Source organism: Gavialis gangeticus, unplaced genomic scaffold (assembly GCF_001723915.1).
Source record: "Gavialis gangeticus isolate Ggan-Ray unplaced genomic scaffold, GavGan_comp1, whole genome shotgun sequence".
Lineage (NCBI taxonomy): Eukaryota > Metazoa > Chordata > Crocodylia > Gavialidae > Gavialis > Gavialis gangeticus.
In genome coordinates, this window is record NW_017729019.1 from 6,191,002 (window position 1) to 6,209,285 (window position 18,284).

At 42.2% G+C, this 18,284-nt stretch overlaps 1 protein-coding gene across 1 annotated transcript; it reads left to right on the forward strand.

Moving 5' to 3' along the window:
- The first annotated feature begins 11,590 nt into the window (after positions 1-11,590).
- SRSF3 (serine and arginine rich splicing factor 3) lies at positions 11,591-18,272 on the forward strand. The gene is made up of 6 exons (XM_019513911.1): positions 11,591-11,715; positions 12,697-12,904; positions 13,671-13,805; positions 15,931-15,969; positions 16,572-16,658; positions 16,956-18,272. Exons 2-6 carry the CDS (start codon positions 12,699-12,701, stop codon positions 16,981-16,983), a joined length of 495 nt encoding a protein of 164 aa, XP_019369456.1. The 5' UTR covers positions 11,591-11,715; positions 12,697-12,698; the 3' UTR covers positions 16,984-18,272.
- Positions 18,273-18,284: the final 12 nt, after the last annotated feature.

Sequence of the window (18,284 nt, forward strand, 5' to 3'; positions counted from 1 at the left end):
ATATGTATGTAAGTATAGTAATGTATATGTGTATACACACATACACACATATTTTGGTTAGTCAGTAACATGCCTTCTATATTAACTGTGGCAAACACAACTTTAAAAGGCAACATAAACACATATATATGAGAAAGAACAAGATTTGCTGTTTTTACATATGTTTGGGAGGTGGCTATCAATTTAGCTTAGATTCAAAAGAGTTTGGTCAAAAAGAAAAACAATTAGAAATGTATTTTGGGTAACACATTTCAGCCTGTGTTAGACAGCTTCTAAAAATGGGTTTCCTTCTTACTTATTTAGGTCATACGTTGGTAGTACCAGCCTGGAAACACTTGTTTCTTTTTTCTTACATTAGGCAAAACTATACCTCATAGCTGAAGTGCAGAACTTAACCTCCAACTTTACATACATTTTTCACTTATTTTAGACTAAAGTCCATGAAAAACATACCTGAGAATAAAATACGTTGGAGAACAAAAGGCTATTGTTTATGATTTTTAAATATGTTATAAATCATCTATCTTACGCTGTTCTAGGCTATATGAGATCTATTTATCCTCATTGTGGGTAATAGATGTGTTATGTCTTTGCATATGATCTATCCTAGTCCTACATATCAATAAAGGAGTATCTTTAAAACAAAAAAGTATAATATTAACATATGATACACTTACGGTTGATAGTATAGAGTTCACGGCAAAGGCTGATCAGCACAGATCTGTCTCAGTGCTAGTCCTCTAGTGAAGGTCCAGTTGCAATGAGAGCATGTATCTCTCAGCTTCTTTTATAGCCGCTCAGACACCACACAAACAATAGATATGAGCTGTACAGCACCTTCTGTGACTAAGACCTTTCCTTGCATGTTAGTGAAACCTTCCTACTTCCAAAGATAATAAATCTTGGATGAGAGAATCTGCTGTCTCACTGGAGACCTCCAGCAGGTGAAAAACGGCTCAGCCCTTTGCTGTTGTCCCAGTCCAATCAAAGTATTACTGTTAATGAAATCTGTTGGCTGTTTATTTCCAAAGATAATTAACCTTGCATGATAAAATTTGGAATTCCATTGATTAAAGAGAAGACCTCCAGATATCTCATCCCATCCAGTCCTATCAGTAATGGTACACATTTTGTAAAGTAGGTATCTGGATCAGTAATAGCACGTGGTGCTGTTTATCACAAAGCTAGCAAAGCAGGACAGTTATTCACAGAAAAAAAATTATCTGAAACATCTGTAAAGATCAACAGCACTGAATATCAGTGTTCAGCAAGAGCTCTGCTTGGGCCTATTGGTTGTTCAACAAACACATCTATCCATCTGGGATCCTGGAAGTCAGGTTGAAATGGAAACAAACTCAGGACATCATTAAATTCATATTACCATAAAGGCAAGCTGTAGCTCTCAAAATAAAGGATGATTTAAGTATTAAAGTGGTGCTGCACTGAGTATTAGACAAGAGGCAACATTTGGATGTGCCTTGAGGCAGTCTTTGAGGCTAAACAAGTGAATATGGTATGTATTTCATCACATGCATCAGAAACTGCATTCATATGACGTTTTACCTGAATCTGGACACCCATGACAAAATGAAGGGTGGCAGTTTTGTATGTGAATTGAGTCTGTCCATTCAGGGGAAATGCTTAGCAATTTTCAGACATACTAAGCACCCATTACACCATTTGACATAAATCTATCTAGGGGATTATGTAGCTTCAAGTATCATAACATCCAGGCATCTAACAATCTCCACCATCTTTATCCCCTCAACAGCCCTCTGAAGTAGGAATGTGCTACATCCCTGTTTTTTAGGAAGAGAAAGCTGAGGCCAAGAGTGTGACTTGTTAAGGTCCCACAAGAGGCCTGTGCCACAACCTTGACCTGAACCTGGTTCTCACAAATCTGGAGGGGAGGAAGAGGCACTAACTACTAGGCAATTCTCCCACAAGAGTTCTGACTGTATGCTTCCTGAAATCAGACTCAAATTGCTTCACACTAAGCAGGCAATAAGTGGAGCACCCCAAATCAGTGGCTATTTGAAAATGCAGCTTCATACGCCTGAGTCTTTGTGTGATTTAATCAAACAACGGGTACCAGATTCTAAACCTCTCATATCATTCTTGGAAGAGAGGAAAAGGGACAGAAAAGAGAGTTTAAACAACTAGTTAAGAGTTCTGCATGGCATGGAGGAAGTGATGTTTTCTATGCTCATATGGCTATTCCTGTGCCTCAGTTTAACAGGGGGCCTTGAAGGATGATGTTGAGAAAGGATACTATGTGCTTTGGTACATAATAGCCTTGTGTGGCCCACCACATCTATTTAATTCAGAGCAGAGCAGCTGTAAGGTTAGATCCCCCACCCCAGCACGGAGAAACAAGGAAGCTAGAAGGAAAGAGCTTTGGTTCAGCACAGAATCTGAGTAATCTCGATAGTCTTTTTACACCTTGGTCCTTCAATGAGGAACACAAGTTAACCCACTTTCCCATATGAAACTCCATGATTATAGTGGGCTGTACATAGGGGTGCACCTGAGTGGACTTACCCAATGGATCTAGGCCCTATATATATTTAATGAATTTAATGAAGAGAAAGCAAAAGTTTCCCAAGTGCTAATTTAACGCTGATAAGAATTAAAGCTCTTCTAGGTATTTGCAACTCATGTCTGAAGTCTGCTCTGATTTGATTCCATTGTTTCCCAAACTACCTGTACTGGCTGTAAAGCATTAGGAACTTTTGATTTATGCTTAAAATTCAAGAGTCATTTTGTTCTGTTGAGGGTAGAGAGTGAGCTGAATTGATTGAACTAGATATTAAAATTGTCTACTTCTTGCTAGAAGGTCTTCAACACCCTACAGTGCCTATTGTCAGTGGCCATGTCCACACGAGACACTGACTGCACAGTAGCTCATTACTACTGCTCAGTAGTGTCGCATGGCATGAAGAGTGACACGACACTACTGCACAGAAGTAACAGGCTACTGTGCAGTAGAAATGAGCTACTGAGCGGTAGCATCTGAAAAAAGCCGTGCAGTCATTTAGTATTTGGGTATGCAGCTACTAAATGACTGCAGAGTAACAACTGCACAGTCAGCGTCTCATGTAGATGCAGCCAGTGTGTCTCCATTTCTGACCTAAGGCTTGACCTGAGCCTACTGAAGGCAATGAAAAGCCTCCTACTGATTTCCAAGAGTTTGGTTCAGGACCCTAGAAGCAACAGCTGACAGAAGAAAGAAGGGAATGAAGGCTTTGACCTCCTAAATGAGGGCACCAATGAGATAGGGTAAGAAGTTCCAGCTGCAATGATGGCAACTATCCTTTAAATGCTCAGACAAACCATCGGTCTATTCTAGAGGGGCAAGTCTTATATTCTAAAGTAATAGCATTTGTCATTGCTGAGGACTAGGCCCCTGGAAAGCTTGAAGAAAAAGACAGCTGCTTAGTGGAAACATGAACCACAAATTACTTTCAGATCAGCCATCACATAACCATACATTGCCATTGCTGTCAGCCATAGCTGGATGCAAACTGGTGACTTAGTGATAAAAGGAGCCATACCAGTCCACAAAGTCATCTAGTTCCTACTAATAGCATTGCTGAAATCTAATTGCATTTTATATATTGCTCACAACAGCTTATTTTGAGCCATGTTTCACAGCAATCAAACAGGGATTTCTGACTTCATTACTTGAGTTCTGATTGCTGGTGTGAGAGCCACTTGTTAAAGAGGACAAAGCCTCTCACCAATTAAAAAATAATTTTAAAAGATGTCACTAAAATAAAAGCCTATTTCTTTTTTTAGTTTCCACGGTAGCCTGAAGTTATACTGAAGTATCGCTCCATGAGACGGAACTTCCTAGTTACAACTTCAAAAACTAATAAGCATTAGCCAAAGTCAAGTCCAAAACATCTGGTTTAATTCTTCCCTGACTTTTTATCATCTCCTTTGTTTAAGGAGTATTCATTGAGTGCAATTACTAGCATCTTCATCCTAAGAATTAAAATTGCATTCATCTGAGCAACTGCAGGCAGGTCAGGAAAACTGAAACATGACCATTAAATAAGCACTTGAGGCATTCTGCCATGGCCACAGACCATTGCCCTAGCTACTCTGCTCCACTGTGAACTACTTTCCACTTAAGAACCAGAGGACAAAAGTCAGAAAATGTCGTTTGTGACTCAGTTTTCAAAGATGTGGTATTAAACAAGATTCAGGGCATGATTTGCTACTATCTATATTGAGCTTTCTAGCTTGGTTAGGCAAGGGCACACCTGAAATCAGAAGCACACAGCACAATGCACATAACTGCACCACTTTCAACAAAAGCTAACATTTTCCTTTCAACTTCACTTTGAGAGGTATAAATTAGATTTGCTCCAGAGAAGTTAATACTGCTGCACTGATACCAAGTTACTGTGAAAGGAATGCCATCAGAAACAATTACTCACTGTTACTATCACCAACTTTAGATGCCATCAGGGTTTCTTGCTTATCACTTACAGCACTTCTGAAATGATGAATAAAGCTCTCTGTTAACACAGCTGTACCACTGGTGCACAAACATTACCAAAATCATTTCCAAGATGCTGGCTGCTTACTACCATGCACATTCACCCAAAAGTGCAAACCCCATCCACTACCAGGAACAAATGATACACATTATCCCCAGGTGGAAATGGAAACACAGATTGTAAGTGTTCATGGACATCTATAGCTAGTAACTGAATCTGAATGTAAGGGAGGACAAAGGGGTGTCTGGGTACAAGTTAATTTTACAGTAACTGCCCTGGTGATATATTTGGAGTTGGGTCTGATCTATATTTAAGAGTTAAAAACACATCCCTAAGTGGCATAGCTATGCTAGCAAAAAACTCCAATATAGATACAGCTGTATAAAATAAAAAGTATAGTTTATTTTCCTGGAAAATATTATAAACTACATTAGTGAAAGGCCTGTTTTGTGTCTCCATGAGGACAGTTTACTATTCTGGCAAGTCTTTTAAATAACTTAGGCTAGGACCAGTTCTCACGTGATAGGAGGACCACTAGTTGAGTTTCAGCCAACCTATGGCCTCTTTCAAAGCATAAAATTAAAGCAGTCTTATCTTTGACTCCAAGAGTCTTTACACCAGGGCCTTAGTTTTCCATTGGCTTAGGGCCTGCTCTTGTTCCCAGTAGAGTTAATGGCAAAACTTCAAATAGGATGGGGCGCTAACTGCACAATACCCTATTTTCAATGTAGTGCATTTGAATGAGGATCATTGTATGCCAGGGAAAGAGAATTAGGGTTTCTCCTGTGAACCATTCTTTTGCTTTGCTTTGTGATCCAGGCCCCAGGGACCCAGGTGGTGTGAGGAAGTGAATAGGGCTGCCACAGAGCATAACAGAAAAAGGAAAGAAGAAAGGATGGAGGCCCAGCTTAAGGGGGGAAAGGGTTGTAGAGGAATGATATGAGAACAGATGTAAATAGCCTCCTTAAAGAAGCAATAGAAGCCTCATCATTTAGGACTTTTAAAACTGAAGTGGACAAAATACTCAAATGTGCTCTGGAGGGGACCATAAGACTACTCATGGTACGAAAAGTAAGCACCTGTGTAAGCACTGATGGTATCAGGCCCATTGAATAAAAGATTGCTTTTTCCCTGTGGTATAAATAGATAAGTCAGGAGGAAAGAACAGGACCTGCAAGGAGTAAACAGCTGATGGTTTGCAAATGGGTTATGAATGTCATGATTTCTTGTTCTTTTGTTAAATTTTGTTTTAGTTTTAAGGTTTTCTTTCCATCTTGGACTTCTGCGCCTGTTGGACCTTAGTGCACCAAGGTTTGAAACATGCAAGTGTTTGAACGTTATGGAATAGGGAATCAAAAGGCAATGAGAATACTACTGAGCAGAGGAAAATGAAGTGGAAATTCTCCAAAAAAGTAACATTACATTGCATGTTGAGCCTAAGCAAGATAGGTTAGTCACAGGTTAATATCAGACTTGGGCAAATAGGAAAGAAACCATAGAGTCCTTTCACATCAAGCATTATTTGCTTCAGTATGTTAAAGGTTGTGAGATGCTTGGATACCATGGTGATGAGCATTGCATGAGTACCCAAGACAGCAAGTCTAGCCCTTGGTCCTGCAATGAGAAACATGGACTTCAGCTATGAGTCACATATTTCTAGAAGAGCATCAGTTCTTATCAGTATTAAACTAGCACTTGGTAAACTTTTGCTTTCTCTTCATCAGATTCATTAAACACATATGGTCTAGACCCACCAGTTAGGTGCACTCAGGTACATCCCTATTAGAGTCCACTATAATCATGGAGTTTCATATGGGAGAATGGGTTAACTTGTGTTTCTCACTGGAGGTCAGAGGTCTAAAAACACTACCAAGACTGCTCAGATCTTGCTTTGTCTTAGGTACCCATGCAGTGCTCATCAGTCATCACCATGGTATCTGAGCATCTTGCAACCTTTACCATGCCTAAGCAAATAATGCTTTATTCGCTCACATAGAAAGTCAGGTAGCGCATAGAACAGAATGATTTTTCTCAAGTCCAAGATAATATTCTACCTACTAGACCATGTTTCCTATCTTACAAACCCTGAAGCCTGCCTGCGTCTTGCCACTTAAGGCAAATTCATCACAGTTCTTCCAACTTCCATTTTCTACTTCTTCCACTCTCTTTTCTCCTCCCTGATCTGCCAGAGTCTGGACTTGACCTTGATGGAAAATAAATATCAAGCCCCACAAGTTTTATCCGGCTTTTATTGGGGAAGGAGGGAGAGGAGACGGGTTAATGGGAAAAAAGATTCCTTAAGATGTTATTTCAGGGAAGATTCAATTTCTCTTGGCATCTGGGGGAAATTTCTCTTGGCATGTCTGTGGCAGGAATCCCATTGGGTTCATGGAGGGTTTGTACATATGTTTGAAGACTGATGTCAAAATGATTTTAACTTCTGCAGTTGATCCTACAGTGCGTGCACATAGAAAAAAGAAGAGCAAGAGAGACAGAAAACACCCGCCCTGTTGAGAGGAAACTGTTTGACCACACATGGGTGGTAAAATAGAGTCCATTTCCCTTTGTTGATTGTGAAGCAACTGCTAATGCATTGCACTGCTGCTTTCCATTCCCCCACTTTCCCCTCCCCATCCTGACGGAGAGATCAGAGGTACCTCACAGTAAGCCCTAAGACTACAAAGAATCTCACACCACCACACCCAACCACATAACCCAAGTACTACATTTTTTGTATGAGGATGCCACAATTTGGGCTGTGAGTTACTTATATCACCCCACATACATCTCAGACAAGGTTCTTTGGGTAGATGTGATCTCTTTTATTAGACCAAGTGAATAGTTTGAAAAATTGCTCTTTGCAAGCTTTCAGGCACAAGCACCCCTCTTCCAGCATAGGGAGAAACTGGTGGTGTTTTCTGTGCTTTCCTGGGTAGAAGCTTTGTGCCTGAAAGCTTGCAAAGAGCATTTTTTCAAACTATTCACTTGGTCTAATAAAAGAGACCACATCAACCCAAAGAACCTTGTCTACCTATGTCCTTAGACCAACACAGCTATAACCGGCAGCCCCATATACATCTCGTACACAGAGACAGTAGGGGCACTGTTTTGATAACAATTAAACTAAGATTATTTTACCAGTGGGTGTAAAAGGCAATGGCCAGATTTGTTGCTGTACCTTGTTTTTTGATTTTTTTTACAGTTATTCTGTGATATCGCTTTCCTACCTGGGCTAGCAAGGGGATGGTTGTATGGTCCAGAAAAGCAATAAGGAAATAATCACATACAATTATTATGCTGGGAAGGACACTAAAATAATTTCTGGGTCCTGTGAATAATTAAATCCTGGGGCCTGAAAACCTAACCCCAAATCCTATTGTAATGCCCCAGAAAGAACCCTTCCCTTCTGCTTTCCCTTAACAGACGAATTCCCTTAGTCTAAAATTGAAGTAGAGAAGTGGTAAATCAGGCTAAAGGAATATTATAATCTTCCTTTTGACACCAGATTATCAGAGATGCTGAGCACTTGCCACTCCAGTATAATAAGATTTCTAGATGCTCAGTACTTCTGAAAATCAGGGACCAAGTAAACAATCCAAAGCTGCAAATGGTATTACTTTGTATGAGTGTAACTCCCTGAATCCTAGATCCGTGACTGGGCCACTAAATCTTACCATGCACCAGATCGTAGAATCACAGAAAAGGAGGGTTGGAAGGGACCTCAAGGGGTCACATCTAGTTCAACCTCCTGCTCAAAGCAGGACCAGCCCCAACTAGATCATCCCAGCCAAGGCTTTGTCTAGCCAGGTTTTAAAAACCTCCAAGCATGGAGATTCCACCTCTTCTCTGGGTAACCGGTTCCAGGTCTTTACTACCCTCCTAGTGAGAACGTTTTTCCTAATATCCAACCTAAACTTTCTCTGCTGTAACTTGAGACCGTTGCCCCTTGTTCTGTCATCTGCCACCACTGAGAACAGACTAGTGTCATCTTCTTCATAATAATCACCCATCAGGTAGCTGAATCCCCTATTAAATCCCCTCTCAGTCTTCTCTTCTCCAGACTAAATAAGCTCAGTTCCCCTTCAGCCTCTCCTCATAAGTCATGTGCCCCAGCCCATTAATCATTTTCATTGCCCTCCACTGGACTCTCCAAATTGTCCACATCCTTTCTGTAGTGGGGGCCTAAAACTGGACACAGTACTCCAGATGTGGCCTCCCCAGTGCCCAATAGAGAGGAATAATCACTTCCTTTGATCTGTGGCTACACTCCTACTAATGCAGCCCCGGATGCCATTAGCCTTCTTAGCAACAAGGGCACACTTTTGGCTTATATTCAGCTTATTGATCCAGAATACCTGCCCTGTATCTGGGTCCAAGGAGGCAGTTTTCCTTAAGCCCCTGGGGAATAACTGTTCTTCTGGCATGGTTTAGTACCCTCCGAGGTGTTGGGGCTTAATGCCCATTTTATGGAAATGGGAGGTTCCTCCCTAGCGTGCTCCTGCGGCCATATGGCTGAGGGCAAGCAAAACCTGGGGGCATCCGAACCCCAAGCCTCTGGATTTAGCCCTGCACATGGGATGCCTGCCAAAGACATTGGAAATATCTGAAGCCCCTGGTGGGGGTGCAGGATGTTTGCCGGTTGTAGGGCCACTATAGTTCTGGACCTACTCATGAATTTGGACTTGATTTGGCTGAATTGGCTTGGAACACGAAAAAGTTCCTTAAAAAAATCCAGACTAGCTGCCCTGTGAGCATTCAAAAGAATGCAGTATACAATAAATTAGACAGAAATGTCTAATTAATGTAGACCATGAGGCTTCTAGCTGGATCAAGTGGTATTTCCCCCTCCATTGAGAAACCTTTAGAACAGGGGTTCTCAATCTTTTAAACTCGTGGCAACCCTCCACCTCACTTTTTTTTTTTAAAAATAATACAGCAATTCTTCTGTTGCAAAGAACTCAGAAAAACCAAAACAGGTCAGAATGTTTTTGAACTATGGATTCCTATTTGTAATCTTTGGGTTTATTTAATGAATCATGCGTAGGTATTTGCATACCTAACAGTGTTAATATTGGGTGACACCCTGTGGCACTCTTAAAAAGATTTCACAGCACCCTGGCGTTACCGCAGCACCCCAGATGAGAATCAGTTCTTTAGAACATGAGGCGGTTGTGATCATCACCTGACCTGTTTTTATTGCAGATTGGGCTCTCATTAGCTCATAAAAACTAAGTAGGATCTATATTTGGATGGGAAATTTCCTATACACCCTAGGTCATCGGGTCCCAAACTCTGACAGATTACGCACCGCCAATTTAAAATGCTACAACCTCAAGTATCACCAGCAAATTTTTCAGTTCAACCTTAAGTAAATTTTTGTCATGTAATTATAATAAATCTGTTAACAAGTACCACTGACAGGTTGTCTACCAGTGGTGGTACCCATAACACAGATTGGGAACCACTGCCCTAGGTAGTTGAGCTGTGTAAGGATTGGGACTATGTCACTGAGGATTGGGACCATGTCACTGCTGCTTCTATTCATGTTGTCAAGCATAGTGTCATTTTTCTGTGGCACATTTTCCTGGGGTAAAGCAGGGGCAGGCAGTTATTTCAGGTGGAGGGCCACTTACTGAGTTTTGGCAAGCCATTGAGGGCTGCATGACAGGCAGCTGGGGGCAGATAAATATTAATTTTCTAAATTTTTTAGGGGCCCCGCGGGCCGGATAGAATGGCTTGGCAGGCCGCATCTGGCCCGTGGACCGCATTTTGCCTGCCCTTGGGCTAAAGGATCTGCATGCATCACTGCACCTCTCTCTGCCTCAGTTGCCCCAGTAGTAAAGCGAAGGAAATAATACAGCCTACCAAAGGTCACTGGCAAACCCTCAATTTGAGGGTGATCTCTATTACAGTTCACAGGTGGGTCTTAAGGGGACTTAAGAGTCCAACCCTTGAGCCACAGAGCCATCCACAGATGTTGCAGGTCTTTCCACAGGGCAGAGTAGGCCGTAGGCTAGGATTTCTCTTATTTTTCTCCCTCCGCTTTCTCTTTTCTGCTTTGAGGGCAAGATGCTTTACAATCTCTACCAAAGGATATGAGATTCAATTAGTTCCTTCCTCTTGTGATTTTCCCTCAGTATTTGTGGTGTTCTGTAAGGCACCAGCTTCTGAAGGCCCAGGGTTATATCAGCATCTCCAATTTAATTTAAAAAGTACATTTTTAAATCTTATGGGGGAGGTAGGAGGGGGAAGAAAGCTGAACATCATGGTTCAGAAATAAAGGTTGGAGCCATGTTGGTCTAAAGGCAAAAGCAGTCAGGGTGGTAGAGGTGGCCTCTTTTTATGAGATCAACCAAATGACTGCAAAAAACATTTGCTTTATTTGCAAGCTTTCGGGTTCCTGCGCCCTTCCTCAGGCAAAGGAGGATGCAAAGATTGTAGCATTGCTCCCAGGTAGAAATGAAACTTCATCTTGCCCATGAACAGTGGAGGGTGGTCCAGGTGACCCCCCTTGTAGCGCTCCTAAACGTTTCCAGAAAAACCCAGTGTTGAGCGAAACCAACCCAAGATGGCGACCGCAAGCATTTACAACGACCCGAGACAGCGTCTCCCTTGGGTTATAATGAAACCCGCCGAGCGCCAAGCGGAACCGGGTGTCCATTTACAACATAGCCAAACAGCCATATACGTTTTCCCGGATGGAAAAGTTCATTTCAGGCCAAATCAGGCTCCATGAAAAGTTGGAGCAGCCCCCTCCAAAAAATCAAAACTCGCTCCAGATTGATTGGGCTGTTTTAGTTGCGCTGTTTGCTTAGGTCAAGGAGGCCTGTAACCTGTTTCTGGATGCAGTAACGTTGGCCTTCGTGGCAGCAGTGTGGCAGGCCCGCGCTCCTGTCCTGAGAGGTGCCTGCCCTCCCCCACGCGCGGGAGTGCAGGTACAGGAGAATGGTGCAGGCCCGGGTGGGGGGGAAGGGCCCGGCTGGGCGGATTCCACGGCGCCGTCGGTCACTCGAAGCGCGCGCCGTGATTGGAACGCCGCGGCGTCACGTGGGGCGCGGCCGAAGCCATATAAGCGCGGGCGGGGCAGGCGACGGCCGCCATTTTGTCCAGGGAGGACGAGGGGAGTGTGGGCCCAGGCGGGATCGAGGCGGTGGCGAAGAAGTAGCAGCGCGCGCGCGATCCCCTCTCGCGCTCTCCCCCGGAATCGGTGAGGCCCTCCTCGGGGCTCCCTCCAGGCGGAGCGGACGCAGGCGCCGGGCCCGGCGGCAGACAAAGGCCCGCCGCCATTTTGTGCGGGTGGTGGGGCCCGACCGCGCGGGGGGAGAAAGAGTGCGGGAGGCGGGTGTTTTGCGGCGGCGCTGCCCGGCTAGAGGGCGTCTCGGCCTGCAGGCCTGGTGGGCGCTGCTCTCGCTGGGGATGGCGCCGTCCTGCCCCTCCCCCCTTGGCCGCGCGGGAACAATGGAGGCTTCCGCGCATGCGCACGAATGGAGGCATGCGCCCCCTATTGGCGCCTCCCTCGTACTCTAGCTTGGCCGTGTGCGCATGCGCAGCGCTGGCTGGGGTGGGCAGCTGAGTTTCCCTCCTCTCTGCTAAGCCCTTTCCCTTACCCCTGTGTGAATTCCTGGGAGAAGGTGGAGGTCTGGCTTTCTTGCTCGCTGCACTTCCCAGTGAAGCTGATGGAGCGTTTCCAAATGGGACCTGGTCAGTGCGTAAATGCCTGCTACTTTGCTCCCCTCCCCCCCCCACGCACCGGAGCTCCATCACTTCAGAGGATGCTCAATTAATAGTCTGCTCCACACGGTGGCGGAGGCAAACTGGTGTGTGCAAAATGGACGTCAGCGCACAGAAAGTAGCAGTGATGTACTTATGAACTAATCCACCTCCAATGTGTTTTAGTTCAAAAGTGCTGCTGTTTTCTCAGTGCTGATGTGTGTTTTTTCCGCTTGTACGGCTGCAAGTGTTGCAGTGCTGAGCGCTTTGCACAGCTCCGAGCACTGTGGTGCTTGCGTGTGCAAAAATGCAGTGTGTTTTCAAGGCTGCAAGTGGGATGAGGTAGGGGCCCACTTAACAGGCCTGTAGGTGAAGCAGTCACATAGTGATGTCCTTCCTGCCCACAAGCATGTAATGATTGCACTTCTGTAGCTGTGAAGAGAAAAACAATACCTGACCTGAAATGTTTTTGTTGTAGTGATGCATCGTGACTCGTGTCCACTGGACTGCAAGGTTTATGTTGGTAACCTTGGCAACAATGGCAACAAAACTGAATTGGAGCGAGCTTTTGGCTACTATGGGCCACTGCGGAGTGTGTGGGTGGCTAGAAACCCTCCCGGCTTTGCTTTTGTGGAATTTGAAGATCCACGAGATGCAGCTGATGCAGTAAGAGAGCTAGATGGAAGGTAAAAATATCTGAATGCAGTTCACTTGAAACTAAAAATCTCAGTTTGTGTTCAATATTCTGTATTGGTAAAAGCAACCAGACAATTAGGGATGCAGAAAACTTGTGATTAAACAGCTTTATAACATAGGAGCTTAACTTTTATGGTGCCTATTTTAATTGATCCTGTTCTATAGGTAGCTTCTCACAGTTTGCACATCTGGCATGAAACTGATACCTAATTGCTAATTTGAGTGAAGGGAACTTTCAGTTTAGGGAAAATAAGTTTTGGAAGCTTTAAAACACTAAGTTGTGTTTCTGTCATCCTTGCAACAGGGATCTAATCTTAAAATATCTTCAAAAACAGTTCACTACATAGTGTGCATTACAGAGCTAGTATGCAGCTGAATCTTGAAGTATTAAAAAGTCTGTAAAACAGTGTTTTATTACTCTTAACAGTTAACAGTGCAATTTTGGAAATATTCCTAAATGGTAGTATCTTGATTTCAGCTAGCTCAGGTTTGATGTGCATAGATTATAAAGGTTTTCAAATGAAGGTAAGGGGCATAATCTTGTAGGCTGTCACCTATAGAAGCACAGATCCCTCAGAACAAGTTAGTCTATAAGGTGCCACTCTGCCTTCTAACTTCAGACTGCTATAGCTGTCTGACTTTCAAATATTCATCATGTAAATAAAACATTCAGATGGGTTTTTAATCGTATTAGGTTTTTTGTGTATAGACAAACTTGTTCCTGTAAGCTTTTATAAGTATTGATGTTTATTTCAGAACGCTGTGTGGGTGCCGCGTCAGGGTGGAGCTGTCCAATGGTGAAAAACGGAGTCGGAACCGTGGTCCGCCTCCATCATGGGGTAGGCGCCCTCGAGATGATTATCGCAGAAGAAGTCCTCCTCCTCGCCGCAGGTACACTGGGTCAGAGTACATACATAGAGAGTTGTTGGCATTGTTACCACTTAGCATCATAGAAGCAGGCTTTTTTTAAAGCATGTTGATGGGAAACATGCATCTGCTCTTAATTTGGAGATTCCAAACACTCTAAAAAGAGGTGAATACAAGTTGTGTTGAATGTTGGCTTTTGTCCTTAGGTCACTGTGTGCAGGTTGATAGTCAGCGCCCTCTCTCCTGGATTTTATCCTCTTTCATCCTAAGATCTATTCATCTTCTAGTCGCACTTTCCCTTTCTTGCCCTTACTTCAACTTAGGATATGTCCTTTCCTTTACTCCATAATGGCAAACATTACATACAGCAACCTAGGCTTTTCCAGGCTAATGTATTCTCCACTTTGTTTTGCACAATATTAAATACTTGCCAAGTAGGCAACTTTATTCATAAAGAAAGCCTACTTTAAATGTACAACAATCATTTTAAATATAACTTAAAAATTCTAACTGAAGCATTAGAACATAAATGTGGCAAATCTGTCACTTGTTTTGTGAACCCAGTTCTAAAGTAGGGCACACTCTTGGATCCAGGCTAACTTGTCTGGATGTTAACTGTGCACTTCCATCAAATCTACAGCATGGTTTTTACAGGACTGAATTACCTATTGCAGGTGAGTGAAGTCCTCACAAGGCAAGGTTTCAAGCTTATCCCTCTTGCTGTTTTTTTTTTTAAATAACACGATAGGAGTATTTGTTAGCTAATAGATGGTTGTACTGATGGCTTGTTTTTCATTTTTTTATGCTTTTTGGTCCATCTATTAATAAAAATGAACCCGTTACAGAGTCACCATCATGTCTCTTCTCACCACCCTCTGAGTCTGCATTAGCCAGTCAACTAGCCCTTTCAGCGTCATGTGACCAGCGCGCCCCATTCAGCTTGGCTGGTGTCGTTTCACATGACCCAGGCATGGCCAGTCGTCAGGTTGCACCGCCCTTTGGTTCCCGAGCATGCTGTTTTCTCTCAGCCTTCTCTCCAACCTTAACCAAATCGGCAGCAGCCACCTCGACCGCCCACACATTCCCGGCCAATCAGCTCAGCTGTTTATTTACCAAATGTCTTCACAACAACTACAGCAGCAGCCTTCGGCTAACAAAAAAGCAGGAAAAATCCACAACACCCCCTTCGCCAACCAACTAAATACAACGCAACATCTGGCAAAACCTTTTCAGCAAATTCTTCTTGGCAGTCAGTCCGGCAGCCTCACCTCACCATTTCTAGCTTGTTGAAACCAAAAACTAGTAAGTTTTTCCTGCTTATACAGTTTACTGCTGGTTAAAATAAGGAGTAAGCGGCTTATAAGTAATTACTTTTCTCAATCAAAGGCTGGCTGTGCATAATTGAGTGGTAACGTACATATGTTGCTTGAAAAACTTTTAAGGGTGATAAGGAAATGTTACATATTAAAATAGAGCAAAAAGTAAAAAAGGCAGTGTATATGCATGTGATGTGCGAAACTAAATTAATAAAGCTCTAACAAACTTAGCTTTTTCCTGCAGAAAATCCTATCACCTTTAAATGGTTTTACTAACAGTTTTCAAAACTTAAAACAATTAGTTTTTTGGGATGAACTGGGCCGAGCTAAGGTTATTTTTTTTAAGTCTAAACACACTGGCATTTTAAAATGACAATCACAAATATGCAGTTCTAATGTAGCACTTTAATGGCATTATCAATATTTACACAGAGCGCATTTTCACTTTTTCCACTTGGTATCTCTTATGTCTTGTCATGGACCCTTTTGGCTTGCATGGGTTCCAAAACATTGGTTTATGTTACTTTTGGAACCACTTGTGGGACTTTGGTGTGGTGTTCTGGGCAGAGATTTAGTTGATATGGAAACGTTGCATTGGACAAGTCTGCTATGAAGCATTAGTTAAAGTGAATTTCTGGTTGGAAACGTGCTGTTCACACTGAGCTTTGTTTTATTGCCTTAATCTTTCCATGCGTTTTACTGGATGATGGATGCCTATTTTTCTTGGCACGTTCCCTGGGCCCAGCAGTGAGTTTGACAAGTTGGGAAATGCCTCGCCCCGTTAATGCTAAAAAATAGGAAAAAAGCCTCACTTTTCCCTTTCTGATTTTTAGATCACCGCGAAGGAGAAGCTTTTCTCGTAGCCGCAGCAGGTAAGCAAATATTGATTAAATAAGACATTGAGAGGCCTTAGGAGGTATCTTTTTTTGGTAAATTCCTGTTTTATTTGCCTAAAAATGGCATATTTGGAATAGTTCTGCTAATATAAGGTAACAAGTTCTAGGCAGGTATGAAATATTCCAAATATTTGTTATGCCATAGGCTTGCTTCAGCTTAATTACATTTTTAACAACATTGCCTACATGGCAAATAAGACTGAAGGGGGGGGGGAAAACAAAAACTAATGCTAATGCATTAACTAGCTATTCCTTTGTGAGAGTGGAGGTGCCAATTAGAATTGACATACTGGAAAAAAACCCAAAACTTAGGCACATCAGTAGAAATCTACAATGTGCCTTGCAAATTCTTTTATTGTGGTTTCCTGGCTTATGGGCTACTTTTCCTGGATTGTGAGATACAGGATGGTTATATTTGAAGAAGTTACTGATGCTTCGTATTGAACCAGCCTGTAGTGCAAAGGTTAAAAGGCTGGGATTTCTAGGTACCTCATTAACAATCAAGCAGTGTCTTGTATTAGGATAACATAATCCATGTAATTTTGTATTGATGCTAGATGATCATATCCTTGTTGCAGGTCCCTCTCCAGAGACAGAAGAAGAGAGAGATCGCTGTCCCGGGAAAGAAATCACAAGCCTTCTCGTTCCTTTTCCAGGTCTCGTAGGTAAGTATTTAACATGTCTCCAAAAGAAATATGAATGCAAGACTTGTATAATTCAATTCCATTAATTTTCCTAATTGTTTTGAGGGGTATTCATGCTGTGTCACTTATAGGCGAAAGCCATGTGTCTAGTTTTTCAGGCAAATCATTCATTACAAACTTGTTAAAGAGATTAAAATTGCGATCTTTAAAAATAGTTAAAGTGCATAACTCTTAATTGAATTTAATTCTTAAATTAAGCAGAAATCTATAGGTGGAATACAACATTGTTGCACCTCTAACATTATTTATCTTATTTAGTCGCTCTAGGTCAAATGAGAGGAAATAGGACTTTCGGGAGAAGCTGTGTACAGGAAGTTAGATCTGAGGACAGGAAGAGGAAGAGTATGTACAGAACACTGTTTTGTTTGAGACTTCACAAAGCTCAGAGCATTTTAAAAACATTTTAGCTGTTAAACTTGCTTTGTTTCTTGTATCTTGTAACAGGTGACAGATGTAAAGATGTGAATCTGTATATGGTTCTGAAGAGATCATATGATTTGTAATACTACTAAACTTAGTGCTTTACAATGTACCCTTATGCATAATTTCTAGTTGCTTAGAATGGTACTTGGTTTGTACCGCATAGATGGAAGAATGTTTCTGGTCCCTAGTGCATTTTGGAATCTCTTTGCTGGGAATCTAAGTTTTGAAACTTGCAGTGAAAACATTTGAATATTCATTGCAGCATTTTTTTCTAACCAAACTGAATTCAGTCTATGCAGAACAAGAAGTGTCTGCTTTCCAGCCTGGTGGGGGAGAGATGGAGATGCAAACCAATAAAAGGTTAAGGGAATGAATGAATTCCAGTTGGTGTTATCCAAAGCTCCTTAAGTTGTAACTTTGTATTAGCTGGAACAGCTATTTGCCACTATGTGAAATGTAGGTTTTTTAATCCCATGGGTCAGTAAATTCTGTATTTCCTGCGATTAGAGCACTGCTTTTAATAGATGATTGTCTAACCATCCAGTCCAGAGTGTTGAAGCAGACCAAATTATACAATAAAACTGACAACTGGAGTGGATGGTTTCAGTGTGTAATGGTACATTGTAAGTGTGAGAAATAACATTTCTTTACTGTACAAGAATTTTCATGTCACTTGTAAAATGTTTTTTGTGAGATTCTTGGGATTAAAGTTTTGGTTACAAATTGTTGTAAGTATTTAACTTTGAATACCTACCGTACATTTCCATGCAGAACGCACTCAAATCTGGATGGTTTGGCATAATTTAGCTCAAATAGAACACTGTTCTAAAGTATTACAGTCAAATTGAAGCCATTCATGTTATCTTAATACCTCTTCAACAGTAAATTTAACCATATGGAATATGTTTAGTTGCAAGATGCAGGTTATTAGTGTGGTTAAGTTGAAACCACCTGCTGCTTGGAAATAGTTGATTGTGCTCCATAACATTTCACACTTCAAGTGATGAGGTCACTAAATCTATAGCTGGTTTACAATACTACTCTTCCTGACACAAACTAGCCTTCTGACTAGACAGTCTAGCAGATTCAGCTTTGAATTCAATGCCTGCTGTTGGGCTTCAGTAATGCTTGCCTAAAAAAAAAAAAAAAAAAGCGAAGAGAGCT

What these genes read in the sequence shown, in the direction of transcription:
- SRSF3 (XM_019513911.1), top strand. Translation starts at nt 12,699, where the DNA reads ATGCATCGTGACTCGTGTCCACTGGACTGCAAGGTTTATGTTGGTAAC. An exon ending in AGTCCTCCTCCTCGCCGCAG is followed by an intron (nt 13,806 to 15,930) that starts GTACACTGGGTC and finishes TCTGATTTTTAG; the next exon opens with ATCACCGCGAAGGAGAAGCT. An exon ending in TTTTCTCGTAGCCGCAGCAG is followed by an intron (nt 15,970 to 16,571) that starts GTAAGCAAATAT and finishes TCCTTGTTGCAG; the next exon opens with GTCCCTCTCCAGAGACAGAA.